This window comes from Phoxinus phoxinus (assembly GCF_949152265.1).
Source record: "Phoxinus phoxinus genome assembly, chromosome: 14".
NCBI lineage: Eukaryota > Metazoa > Chordata > Actinopteri > Cypriniformes > Leuciscidae > Phoxinus > Phoxinus phoxinus.
The window spans coordinates 21,117,639-21,131,758 of NC_136889.1; the positions used below are offsets into that span (position 1 = coordinate 21,117,639).

Sequence of the window (14,120 nt, forward strand, 5' to 3'; positions counted from 1 at the left end):
CCAATGTTTGTGGTAGTGCACCTGTTCTCACAGCGCGCCTGATTTTGCCTATCCATCATACGCGCGTGTATAGCCAACATCACAAGTCAGTCTTTGGTTGTAGTGTTTGACAGCTGAAATGTAGGAGCTAAATCTGAAATGCTCTACCCTAATTGCTGGCCTGGTGGGTGATGATAATTGCCTTCAACTAAATTTCCATGGTAACCAAAGAGAGAGCAAGTTGAGAAATTACTACAAATCTGTCAAACACTTTTTGTCTATACCGTCAGACAGCGAACGAACGAGCTATGGTTGCCCATAATAATGTTGTTAGCTACCGTATGCGTTGACTTGCTCGCTATCAGGGAAATAATGCTGTGTTTTAGAATAATGCGGAGGATGTTAGTCAGGTGTGTGGCAGGCAAACTATAGTGCAAATTCTTGACCGTGTTGTAGTGTTTGTGTCATGTGGTTTAGACACGAACATTGAGTGCTAAGGGAGTGCAGGAGAGTGTGTGTGGGCGTATTGAGGTTGTTGTAGTGTGTGTGTGTGTGTGTGTGTGTGTGTGTGTGTGTGTGTGTGTGTTAGAACGCCTGTGATTGAGAGACATGTGAATTTTGTCCATGTGCCACTTTGGTGAGTAGGCCTATCTGTAGGGGGAAATTAATTGCTTAATCATTTTTATTCTTATGACAGTAATTGGGTCACAGAGCAGAACTGGGGCCAGTTAGTTATTGAGATTCTCAGAAAGAGTCAGCTGTATTTGCATAATCATCTTCAAGGTGATGCTCAGATCTCGACCTTCTGAATCCAAAATGAATCCCAAATCATCAACATTTATCAGAAAACTAACAGAGAAATTATGTGTGTAAAAAGCAATCCATGTATGGGACACAGTGCAAGACACTTATTGCTTCAGTATATTATCTAAGTGCATGAAACGGTGTTATTTCAGTATCATATATATTATTATTTTGTTGTGTGCCTTTGCACATTAAAGCGCCTCCACACTGTTTTTTGTTTTGTTTTTTTAACCCTATTGATATGTTGGATTTTATAATTTTATGTTGAGTAGTTAGGCGGTCGCCTGTACGTAGCCTATATTGGCATGTTTGGGTTTTGCATTGGTTTAAGAATTATACAGCACATTGGTCAACTGACTGTTGTTTTTCCTTGCCATGATTTGCTGCTAATGACTTGAAGATAATTTGGGGAGGGACATTCTCATGCTAGAGATCATTTGATTAGACAAAAACTATTTGTAGTGTAGAATGCATCATCTCAGTTTCCGGGAAGAGAAAAAAGTAACTGAGTGTATCTGCTAAATTTGGTCAGAGTCTAGCAATACTGTAGATGACCTCAAAGCCCAAACAAATGGACTAAAAGCCACACAACTTTGTTAAACCATATTTTTCAAACTCTATGTTGCCAGATAAAGACCTGAGAGGTAACATTTTTGAGCAGAAATATCATTTAGACATTCACTCACTGCTTTTTTCTGCCACGATATAGAAAAACTGAACTATCAGAAACCTAACAACCTCAAGATGCTGATGAGGGATTTCTGTGTTACAAAACTCTTAATCAAATCAACTTTATATATTCAATTATTTATCTAATCTATTTCATAGAAATTTTATTACAGATTTTTCTTCAGTTCTTCACTGACTGTGATGATGACGCGTTTCCACAGTTAACAAACACAATGCAAATCCAGTAGGCCTAAAGATTTTTCATAATTTCATTCTTTTAATTGACATTTATAACTCTGTTCTTTGTGTTTCATTATTCACATACATACTAAGTTTCCAATCATACTGTGTTATATTACCTCGGAATTAAATTACAGAAAAAAAGAAATGAACACGTGAGTGAAGGATTGATGGCAAATTTCACATCATTCTCTCTTCTGACTGCTGTAATCAATCTCTCTATATTTTTCCCTCTTTTGGAAAGTCTTGGAAATTATATCATGGATTTTTTATTTATTTTTTGCTATAGGAGCAAATGGGAATACAAAAATTACATTTGCTGTCGCCTCCCATTCACCACTATAGAAGTTTACCCAATGACGACTTCTCAAGCTCCCGATCTCTAAAGGATCCCTTCAAGGACAGCGATACTCGCAGCTGCACAGTAAACCTAGAACAGCTCTGCAACTCTCTCTGGCTCTCAGATTCAGTCTGTCCATCTGGAGCTGCTCTGGGTGAAGGAGGTGATGCTCAATCTTCTGAAAGATTTTGGAGACTTAATATCTCTAGGCAGAAGGAGTTTGCAGCTCCAGAAATTGGCTTGGACTGTGTCCCTGTAACTCAACATAGAAAATCTACATCCCAGCTGTAGAGATTTAGAGTTCCTCGTCAAATAGGAATCAGTCAGACCGTGCTGTGTGTGGATTTAGTGCTAAGTTCATCTTTTTCTTCTGTTTGAGTGCACAAGCTGTTCATCATCCACAGTTACATAAAAGCTGCAATGCAATCTAATGGAGACAACCTGCATCTATAATAGGGTTTTTATGAGTATGCCTGTCCATTAGCATATGTGTGTGGCGGTAGTTCACAGAATGCAATTTATTTTTGGTACATCTGAAAATGAGCAGGCTCTTTCTATGATGCTGAGAGTAGGCAGCGCCTTGCATAACAGGTAAAAGCCTGTTTGAGATTGAGGATGAGAAATAGAGGGGGAAAGTAGATTTCTCTATCCACCTACTCCTATTCATGCTATCTCCGGCGTTTTCTCTCCTCCCACGTGCATCCTGTCGTGTGTGTGTGTGTGTGTGTGCGCGCGCGCAGTCGGCGCAGACGTCAGTGAGAACGGTCACTGCGTAACACTCCGTAGATGGTGTTAACCGGATGAAAATTGACAAATGGACGGTGAAGATGATTTTAATCGCATAATAATGTACTCTGCTGATTTAAGCCTCCCGATTTCTCATATTTCTATTTATTTTCTTAATTGATTTGTTTGTTTGCTTGTTACTTTTTAAACTAATTTTTTTAGACTGTATTGTTTTTTTTGTCCCAGACCCTGACCCATCGTTAAAAAATATTATAATATTAATTAAAACATATTATAATAGCCTATTAAACATGGAGTGAAATTATCATAAACCAGTTAAATTTATTTCGTGAAAATTATAGTTTTTATATCAGTTTATTTCCACGGCAATTACCTGTTTCTATCTAATAAAGTTTTATCTGTAAGTTAGTGTCCTTGGTTACCAAGGAAACAAAGTGATGAGTGAAAGGCATGCTTGAGATAAAATGTGAGACATGATGTGTGAGGACACTTGACACGATGTGTGAACGGAATATTTTTATTGCACGTCATTTGCAATTAGATTCAAATTATGCATGTGTGAAAATATTATTTAATGTGTGTAGCCTATTAGGATGCATTAAAAAATTCTAACAATGTAGGCCTATCCTAGATATCTATAGCCATTTTATTCCAAAAATGTTTCACATATAATTTTCACCTTTGTCATGTTCACGACAGAATGTTAGGCTACATAATTTGAGATGGGTGCCGTGTAAATGACGTTTCAGATCAATTACAGATCAACATTCACAAAGCCAGACAATGATGAAGAAATACACACAAAATAAGCAGCTTTAGAAAAAGGAAAAAAATCACCTATTTGAAAGCGTTTTATATTTGACTTTGCTCACACAGACAGTATAGCCTATAGTCTACTGTTTGTATGTATAGCTATATTTGTATGTATATATTTCTTGAATATATTAATCTCTTGATAAAACAGTTCCATTAATCTCAGGAATATATGTAGGCCTACATTTTTAACATATTCACTGTGGAAAAGAAATTATCACATCACTGCTGTCATTAGCACTCATTTGTCAGGAGAGAGAGAGAGAGAGAGAGAGAGAGAGAGAGAGAGAGAGAGAGAGAGAGAGAGAGAGAGAGAGTGTGTGTGTGTGTTTGTGCCTGATTTTTTTTCTTCCACTTTTACCAAAAAAAAATCTTGATTGATCTGCGACACACACACACACACACACACACACACACACACACACACACACACACACACACACACACACACACACACACACACACACACACACACACACACACACACACACACACACACACACACACACACACACACACACACACACACACACACACACACACACACACACACACACACACACACACACACACACACACACACACACACACACACACACACACACACACACACACAGTAGCCTATGTAAGTCTACAATCGTCGAGATTGTATATTCTCCTAGGATTCACAAAAAAAAAAAGTGCAGTAAAATCAGTACTTTCACAAATTAGATAGAGCTCATAGCGCCACCTTGTGTTTTGACTTTTTTTGTCCCAATAAAAAGAAAAAGAAAACCGTTATTTCGTTTATATAGCCTACTGTCTGTTATTTCGTCTATTTTATTAACAGTCGGACATGTTATTTGTTGCAAATGATAAATGTTACATAACAGTAAAAGTTGACAACTTTTGATCTTAAACTTCAAATTACATTTATTATTTACATGTAAATTAAATTAATAATAATAGCAGGCAAATATAATAGAAAATACATTACCTAAATACAAAATAATACTTAAAATAAAATGAATTATAAGCATTTTCTACTAATATTTTTTTCAATTATTTTATTTTATTTTTTAAGGTAGAAAAATACCAGATGAAACAAGACAAACAGAACAATACTTTTTTATGGAATAGCTTTAATATAAATACATACTATGTAAATTAATTAATTATATGTTAATTAGGCATAAGTGTCTGGACGTGTTGTGTAAACCGCGACTATAAAAAAAAAGTTGTAAACCTTTTCGAACGCTGTGCGTCATGACGTCAATGACTTGGCCCCGCCCATCAGCAGCACGTGGGGGTGGAGGCGGAAGCGGAAGGGAAGCAGTGGGCGCTGAAACATGGCGTGCACATACACACGCAGAGTCAGGGAGATGACAGCCGGCGCGTGTGTATTTTCTGCGCTTATCGCATTATGTGTGATCCTGCAGCCCGCATCGGCCAAGCCGGGTAAATTAAGAGAAATCACAGATGGAAACTGGGAGGAAATCCTGACTGGAGAATGGATGATCGAGTTGTGAGTTATTAGATTGAGTTGTGCAAACTAAAGTGTGTGTTTATTTTTGCATTACCATTACCAGTGTTACACATGATAATAATTACACAACAATAACTAAAGATTATTTAATTATTTCTTACTGCCGTGTTCTTGTACTGGGCTCAGGTTAGAGGAAGTTCTGTGGTTTTGAAGTTAAGGAGTTTGCCCAAATCAAAGGGATGTAATCATTTAATCAGCCTCATGTTGATCTCATCCAACCTCATATGATTTTCTTCCTTCTATGAAGAAGAAAAAGGACATATTAGACCGAATGATAACCTCAGTCACCGTTCACTTTAATTGTATGTAAAACGAATGCAAAGAAACGGAATGGTGACTGAGGCTGTCATTCTGCATAACATTGTATTCCACAGAAGAAAGTCATACAGCTTTGGAAAAACATGATAGTGAGTAGATGATGTCAGAAATTTCACTATCATTGCATTGCCTTCCAAAAAATACTCAAGTTGAAACAGTCTTTTCCCCCTGCACATCATGCTTCCTCCTGCTAGAGCCACCGAACAAGAGGATTGTAGTTAAATAGATCCCATGGAAAACAAATGAGCCTCAGTGTCTTTGTGTCTCCTCTGGCTGGGATTGTGTTATTGGATTAAAGGTTTGTCTGTCTACTGCAGCTTTGCTCCATGGTGTCCGGCCTGCCAGCAGCTCCAGCCCGTGTGGAGTGAGTTTGCAGAATGGGGAGACGATTTGGGAGTGAGCATTGCCAAAGTGGACGTCACCGAGCAGCCGGGTATGCTGTTATCTCCTCACATCTGGTTTCTCTGCTTGCCTGATCTCCTGTTCTTACGAGTCTCTCTCTCTCTCTCTCTCTCTCTCTCTCTCTCTCTCTCTCTCTCTCTCTCTCTCTCTCTCTCTCTCTCTCTCTCTCTCTCTCTCTCTCTCTCTCTCTCTCTCTCTCTCTCTCTCTCTCTCTCTCTCTCTCTCTCTCTCTCTCTCTCTCTCTCTCTCTCTCTCTCTCTCTCTCTCTCTCTTGCAGGTTTGAGTGGAAGGTTTATCATCACAGCTCTCCCAACTATCTACCAGTGAGTTTCATTCCATTTACACACATTTTACCCTGTCTTTAGAACTGTTAGTTAGTTGGTAATTGGTGATAGATTGCATTTATTTAATAAAAAATACAGTCAAAAATAGTAAAATTATGTAACAAACTTGTAACAAACTCTGTAACAAACTTGGCTTGCAACTCAAATAAACCAGTAGTTACTTGAAAGTTCAGGACACTCACAGAGCATGAATGAATAATGAAAAAACTGTGTCATTACTTGAAATCAGACAAAGATAGGCCTAAACAGGTTGACCAACAAAGTATATTGATAACTCAATAGTCAAATCAGAGAAATGAACACTTATCCAATAGTCCTTGATCAAATAGTCCATGTATTGTCCTTATGCGTGAATCCTTAATCCTTGAGCCCCAAGAAGTGAATCAAAAATGTCCAGAAAAAATTGACATTTTTCTTTATTCCTGTCTTTATTTCAGTCACATGATCCTTCAGAAATCATTATAATACGCTGAGTTGTTGTCTGAAGTAACATAATTATTATCAATGTTGAAAACAGTAGCTGCTTAATGTTTTTTGTGGAAACCGTGATAATTTTTTTCAGGATTCTTTGATGAATAGAAAGTTCGAACAATGTTTATTTGAAAAATAAATTATTGATGTCATTTTTGATCAATCTAATGGGTCCTTGACCCCAAACTATTGAACAGTTGTATTGAGGTAGGTAGATAGACAGCAGCAATTGTTTTGTTTTCAGTCATCTGCACCGTTCCTGTGTGTTGGGTCTAAACTCCGTTATAAATGGTTAAATATGGTTGTGTGTGTGTGTTGCAGCTGTAAAGATGGTGTGTTTCGGAGATATCAAGGAGCCCGCTCTAAAGAGGACTTCATGAGCTTCATTGATGAGAAGAAATGGCAGAGCATAGAGCCGGTCTCTTCCTGGTTCGGCCCCTCTTCCTTGCTGTGAGTATTTGTAGTGTGTGTGGGTGGTGTCAAATTCTGCAATAATGCAAAGGCCTCTGGGTGAGTCTGGCAAAGTCTCCAGAAAATGGAGATCAGAGAACCCACTGCCTGTTTTTTAAATGTATATACACTATATAAATATATACACTATAAATGTACAGCTATGTACAGTACCGTACAAATGTACAGTTAATTTGATAAAATGTCTTTGATGTTTATTTTTTGTAGGATGAACGCAATGTCAGCCCTCTTTAAGTTATCCATGTTCATCAGGGTGAGTGTGTATGTCTTTTTTTAATATTAAACTGCATTCCTCTCAGACCTGTGTATTTAATTGTATTATTTTCTTAGCAATTTTGTGATACACTCAAATAGTCGATGTAAATGTAAAATAAACTGCCTGATTTAAAGAAGATAACGATTAATAACGATTGCCTGATTACATTATCCTGCATATGACACAGCTTCTTAAAAAATAAACAAAAAATGTAATTTGAAATGTGATTTGGTTCAAATTATTTTATTGCATGAGCTTTATGTAAGCATAATGATTTTTTTAATAAATACCTGATATATTTTATAATCTGCTCATGAATTCTTTCATGCAGTAATTTAAATGATCTTTTAACATTATGTTTCAGCATTGCCATAATTACTTAACGGAGCAGCTGGGCGTCCCGGTTTGGGGCTCGTATGGGATATTTGCCCTGGCAACACTCATCTCAGGATTGACTCTTGGATTGGTGAGTGTACACAAATACACTAAACTACCTTGTATTTTCTTATGCTCACTGCTCATTCTTTTATTCTCAACAAGGCTGCATTTATTTGATTTTAAATACAGTAAAAAGTGATTTTGCAAATATTATAACAATTTAAAATGTTCTATTTTAGTGTATTTTAAAATCTAATTTATTTACTTGATGGCAAAGCTGAATTTTTAGCATCATTACTCCAGTCTTCAGTGTCACATGATCCCTCAAAAATCATTCTAATATGCTGATTTTTGGGCTCAAGAAACATTTCTTATTATTATCAATGTTGAAAACAGTTGCTGATTAATATTTTTGTGGAAACATTAATACATCCTTTTTTTAACATTATAAATGTCTTTACCGTCACCTTTGATGAATTTCATGCATCCTTGCTAGGGCTGCACGATATTGGACAAAAATTACATTGCGATATTTTTTCCCCCAATGATATATATTGCGATATTGAGAGCCATAAGTCCAGGCTAAAGTCAATAATTACCATTCCATGATATTAATAATTTCACTAATAAGCAAGCTTCATTACAAGTGACAAAAAGGTCACTTAATTTTTATTCCAAAATTAGAACATTTCTGTAAACAGAAAAGCAGAACGCATTTAAACAGCAGCTTTACACCATACCGCCTGTCTGCGCCGTCGCTCCCACCATGCGCTGTGCGTAGGGCACCAAGAGTTGAGGGGGCACCAAAATATGAAAAATCAATAATTATAATGCCGATATTATTTCAGTATAGAAATACAGACATCCCAAGTCTCCCGGAAGTTCCGGGAGTCTTCCGCATATTGATAGCGGCTGATGCCCGCGAATTAGTTAAAATCTCTGGAATCTAGAGCGTGCGCGCCCGCGAGACAGAGACTGTGCTCCAAACCGCGCAGCGCGTGCACGGCAGAGAGGGAGAGAGAGCAAGAGTGACTATGCGATGTGACTATCGCTCACTCGCACATCGCGATGTCGATGTTAAAACAGAATATCGTTCAGCCCTAATCCTTGCTGAATTAAAGTATTAAAGGGGTGGTAAAATGCCCTTTTCACAAGATGTAAAATGAATCTCTGATGTCCCCAGAGTGTGTGTGAAGTTTTAGCACAAAATACCCCACAGATATTTTTATATAGCATGTTAAAGTTGTCACTTTTTGAGGGTTTGCAAAAACGCACCGTTTTGTGTCTGGCCCTTTAAATGCAAATGAGCTGCTGAAGAGGGCGGGGTTTCAAGAGCTCGTGTGTGTGTGTTAGCAGCTGCGATTACCTCACGCAGCCACACTAAAATGACAGAAACTGTTCTGCCTTTAATATTAAAATAGTCAAAGATGGAGAGACTCAAAAAGAAGTGACAACATGTAGAATGCAACATGACGTCTCTGAATGGTTAGTTGATGAATTTATGTTGCTGATGTGGAGTTAACTATCTTCAATTAGGATATTCTGTCATGGTAATCTATAAATCGCTCGTATAGGAACTGTTGTGAGATGCACACAGAGTGACTTTCTATTGCATGTGAAAAGACAGATGCTCTAGTTTGAGCTGACTCACAAATGTGCTCTTATACAACAACTTTTCTTCTTCTCAACATGGACTGCGTGTTCCCGGGGGAGGGGTTTATGTATCCTTTGCTTTGAGCATTGTAACTTTGCAGATGTTCTTTATGCTCAAACAGCAACATTTCACACTAACTAAAGTTAGAAAAGTGAAATCATACTTGACCACCCCTTTAATGTCTTTTTAAAAATCTTATTGACCCCAGATCTGTTTCAAGTGTCATTTTTGGAGTTGAAAATTCCAGAATGCACTGCAAAAAGCTAATTTATCCAAAATCATGGATAATTTAAGAGAACTGTCTAAGGGGCCATTTACACTATTTAAAACTTTTTACGTGTTTTGGCCTTTCGATTACCCAACAACAGCTTTTTGGTGGTCTGAAAACACAAACTACTTTTTACGCCTCTTTGTAAAATACATTTGTACGAATTTTGTAAAAACGGCGATGTCATGCGTATTATGTGTTCAGTCTATTGGCACGTAGTGTTTCTTTACAAAGTGACATAATGACCAGCTACTGGTGTGGTTGCATAATACAGCATTTTTAGTTGTATTTGTTGATTCGTGTGAATGGGGATCATTTTGACAACATTGCAAAAAAACCGCAAAGGAACAACTTTTAAATTTTTAGTATATTGTTGTTGTGTAAAGTAAACGTACCCTATATATATTTCCTTAAAGGAACACTCCACCGTTTTTTTAAATAGGGCTTATTCACCGTCTTTCCTACATTTAGATAGGCGGGCAAATGCATTTTTGTCTCAGTGCATGCATTGTTTTAGTTTGGCAGGGTCGCCGCTAGCTTAGCATAATGAATGGAATCCTTTGTTGCCAGCTAGCATGTCTTGAGTAAAAGTGATCAAAAAAAACAAAAACCGAATTACTTCTTGTGGCCTGCGTATTCACAACGAGTATAAATAGCGATGCAGATTAAGACTAGGCGATTTCCTAGGTAGATATTGACTTGGGACTATATTAGGGCGAAGCACTGCTTGGGCGCAGAGATATCACGCAGCTAAACTAGCGGTGACCCTGCCAAACTAAAACAATGCATGCACTGAGACAATAATGCATTTGCCCACCTATCTAAATGTAGGAAAGACGGTGAATAAGCCCTATTTCAAAAAACGGTGGAGTGTTCCTTTAAGTAGTGAAAATCATCAAAAAAAAGTTTAATTTAATACTGTGTGCTTTGAAGCTTATTGGAATTTTGAATCATTAGCTTAGAACATGTTAGTGTCAAACTCCATTGGAATCCTTTGTCAGTCACATCTCCCTGATTTCATGTAATTTCCTCTCTCAGTTGCTGGTTTTCGTCGCAGACTTTGTGTTCCCATCACGACGACTTTCACCAGATTATCACCACAGTAAGTGTGAATGTTTTAAATGAACTTATGCCTGCTTGACTACGGGAACTTCGAACGTAACAGAGATCCATTAAAACTTAACCTAGTATAAATAGCAAAAACGCTATTGTGTAATTGTGGATGCGTGAATGTTTCTGTAGGGAAACTGCTTGCGGGGCAGGTGCGTCTCCTGCAGCAATCTGAAGATGAGCAGGAAGCAGATGGAGAGGAAGAGGATGATGAAGACGAGTACGGGGGAAAGACTGAAGAGTGGCAGCCGCCGGGCGGAGCCGAGGCTGTCAGAAGAAGAGGTTTGGGTGTGCCGGAGGAGGACACCTAGAGGACTGGAGAGGAACTGCCCTCACTGTGCACAAAGTCGCTACACAAACCACATCGCAACGGCAATGCCCTCACGTGCTGCCATAGCAGCGCTCATTGAGCTTGATGACGTCACATATGATGTCATAGCTCCCTTTGAAAGAATGATGTGGTTGTGCTTTTCTCTCTATCTTGCCGCAGGTTTGCGTTTTCTCTTTTCCACCTGTCCAGTTTTCCTCCTGTCCAGTTTTAATTATTACACCCTTTGCTATGCATTGTGTGTGTGTGTGTTTGTTAGAGCAGTGTTTCTCAAAGCTGTCCTGGTCACCCACCACTGCACATTTTTATCAGTAACACCCCATTTAAGCCTTGCAGTCTCTACTAAAGAGATGAGTTGAATCAGGTGTGTCAGATGAAGATGATTCCCAGGACAGCTTTGAGAAGCACTGTGTTCGAGGAATATAAGCACCTACTTTAAGGAATTTCACGACACACAGCTGCACTGTTCCCCTTACAAATACTGAGCAAATAACCAAGATCAAACAACGACCTCACTGTGAAATTAGGCTTATGGGAATATGAAAGGTTTTTTTGCTTTACTTTGTAAATATTTTATTATTTGAGCTTTTTGGATGCTTGTTATATAAAGTTGGAATGTTCAGTTTGCTGTTTTAAATGTTTTTCTTCCATATAGAGATCAGATTCATACTTTTTGTGTTTGGTTTTTGTGTTATTGAAGCTTTGTGACATGCCTGAATTAACGTGTGTGTCTGAGATTATGATTATAATTGTACACCGAAAGACACTTTTATTAGTTGTCCCATAGACATGATTTGTGTTCTTATATTTTACTTCAAATGAGTTTCATTTATTTTACCTTCCTCACCCCGTTTTCTTCAATATTGTTTGTTGAGTAATGCATTGGCATACAGTATCCGATTCATTTGAACTGGTGTATCACGTTCTCTTTCAGGTGGTTTTATGTTGCAGTGGATTTTAGGATATATATTTGAATTGTATCTTGGTCTTCCAATTAGTTTTCTTATTATCTTTAAGTTACTATACTTTGACCTCTGACCCTTGACTGATCCTCTAGAATTAAATTGCTTCTCAAAATATTCTGCTTAATTGTCCACAGCAGAACGATTCTAACGTGTGAATGTCTGCATTTACAACTTTATAGCTTAAAGCGTGTGTGTGAGTGTGAGAGAGAGAGGTTTTGGAATGTTTCTGTATTTGAGACTGTAAATCAGCACTGTTAATAAACAGTCTAAAGCTGATGTGCTGTGTGACTTCACAGAAAATGCAAATTTGTTGGCCTTTATTTGACAGTTTTGCATTTCACTTCACGTTTAGTGATGCATGTAAACTGATGTTCAAAAAGAGTTTGTTTTTGAAGTCTCTTATGCTCACCAATGCTGCATTTATTTGGTGGAAAATATAGAAAAGACTAATATTGTGAGTAGATATTACAAGTTTTGATTAATTGAATGCTTCCTTGCTGAATTAAAGTATTTATATCTTCTTCTTTTTTAAATCTTACTGGCTCTAAATATTTGTACAGGACACTAAATGGAAGTGATTGAATTAGAAAACAAAATAATATTATTTAATAATTAGAGGAAAACGGTAAATTTCATTTGCATCTCTAGAGGGCAGTATTTTTCAAGGTTTCACTCCTCCACATATGACCTAGAGCTAAGAAGAAACTCTCTGCCATGGCCTCCTCAGTGAGCTTCACTGCACAATTCGTGTGAGTTTATTTGTATAGCCTACTGAAAACCACTCAAATGGATTTTGCGCTTTTGTGTCATCTCTCTGAAGAGCTTGTTCCAAGCCATACCAGAAATATATGTGGGAAAACAACCATTTATTTATGATATCTCCTACAATTAACTTACAAGTTGCCAATTTGATTGAACGGATATGACTGATACACCACTCAACTCATTTTTGGAAGTTCTTGGCTATTCGGCAGGGATTCTCCAGTCGCAGTGTGTGTTCATCAGAACTGGATGGTACATGCTCACTGATCCAGAACTAACATCTGGAAACTTCTTTCTCTTTTCTTGTCTCGCAGACACACACTTTCACTGTTCCAGAAAACAGCTGCTACTGCTGGAAATGGTTTTCACATGTTTAATCCAGAATACACAGGATCCTGACTCTGATGTTTGGAGATTTCTGTCCTACGCAATAGCTATTTCTTTACATTTTACAAAATTTGATATGTTACATACGTATTTATTGTACACACACGCACGCACACACACACACACGTTGGGTTTTTCATGTTTTATGGGGACTTTCCAAATACATGATTTTTATACTGTATATTCTATCCCCTACCACTAAACCTATACTCATTACAGAAAACGTTCTGCATTTTTACATTTTCAAAAAAACATCCACTTTTTAAGATTTATAAGCTGTTTTCCATAAGGGAACCGAAAATACACACACACACAATATGATATGAATAGTATAATCATCAAATGAATTAATCATGTTTATAGGTTTTAATATGGTTTTGTTCTTTGCACACGTGAAATCCCACACACTTGTATATAATATTCTATGGAAGTATCTTGTTTTCCCCAACCTGTCAGTTTATGTTATGCATGCTGTTCAATGATGAGGAAATTCGAAAGAAGTATTCATTGTCAGATACACGCATTGCTGGAGGCTGTCTTTGCCATTAACTTGTGCCTATAACCAATGACATTGTCTGATATTGAAACTCTTTCACACACACAAAAGAAGAGTTCTCTGTGTCTGACGTCCTCCTCTCCTGTGAGTCCTGTCCTCGGGGATATGCTAACCTCCTTTTCAGATGTTCTACTTTGATTATGTCACTCCACATTTCTTTTAAAAAATTCACATGCAGGATGTTCCCAATCTTAAAATCAATGGCACAACCTTGAAATCCAATGATAACATGTAAAAAATGTAAAAGAGTTTTATTTGAAGGTGCAAGAAGTCTAACGTTTCATTCATGTGAGTGTGTGAAACCAAACACCAGCCTCACACAGTGCACGGTAT

The 14,120-nt window shown here is 37.6% G+C and overlaps 1 protein-coding gene across 4 annotated transcripts; it reads left to right on the forward strand.

Annotated features, from left to right (window-relative positions):
• The first annotated feature begins 4,826 nt into the window (after positions 1–4,826).
• tmx1 (thioredoxin-related transmembrane protein 1) lies at positions 4,827–12,669 on the forward strand. 4 transcript variants are annotated; one of them, XR_013800326.1, is made up of 9 exons: positions 4,827–5,096; positions 5,753–5,868; positions 6,115–6,160; positions 6,974–7,102; positions 7,331–7,376; positions 7,744–7,845; positions 10,718–10,781; positions 10,922–11,367; positions 11,513–12,612. XR_013800326.1 is itself a non-coding variant. In XM_079636263.1 (8 exons), exons 1-8 carry the CDS (start codon positions 4,921–4,923, stop codon positions 11,098–11,100), a joined length of 858 nt encoding a protein of 285 aa, XP_079492389.1. In that variant the 5' UTR covers positions 4,828–4,920; the 3' UTR covers positions 11,101–12,669. The 4 variants fall into 4 exon arrangements, 1 of the variants encoding a protein (XP_079492389.1); XR_013800327.1 differs by having other exon boundaries at positions 4,828–5,096; positions 10,922–11,380; XR_013800328.1 differs by having other exon boundaries at positions 4,828–5,096; positions 10,922–11,371.
• Positions 12,670–14,120: the final 1,451 nt, after the last annotated feature.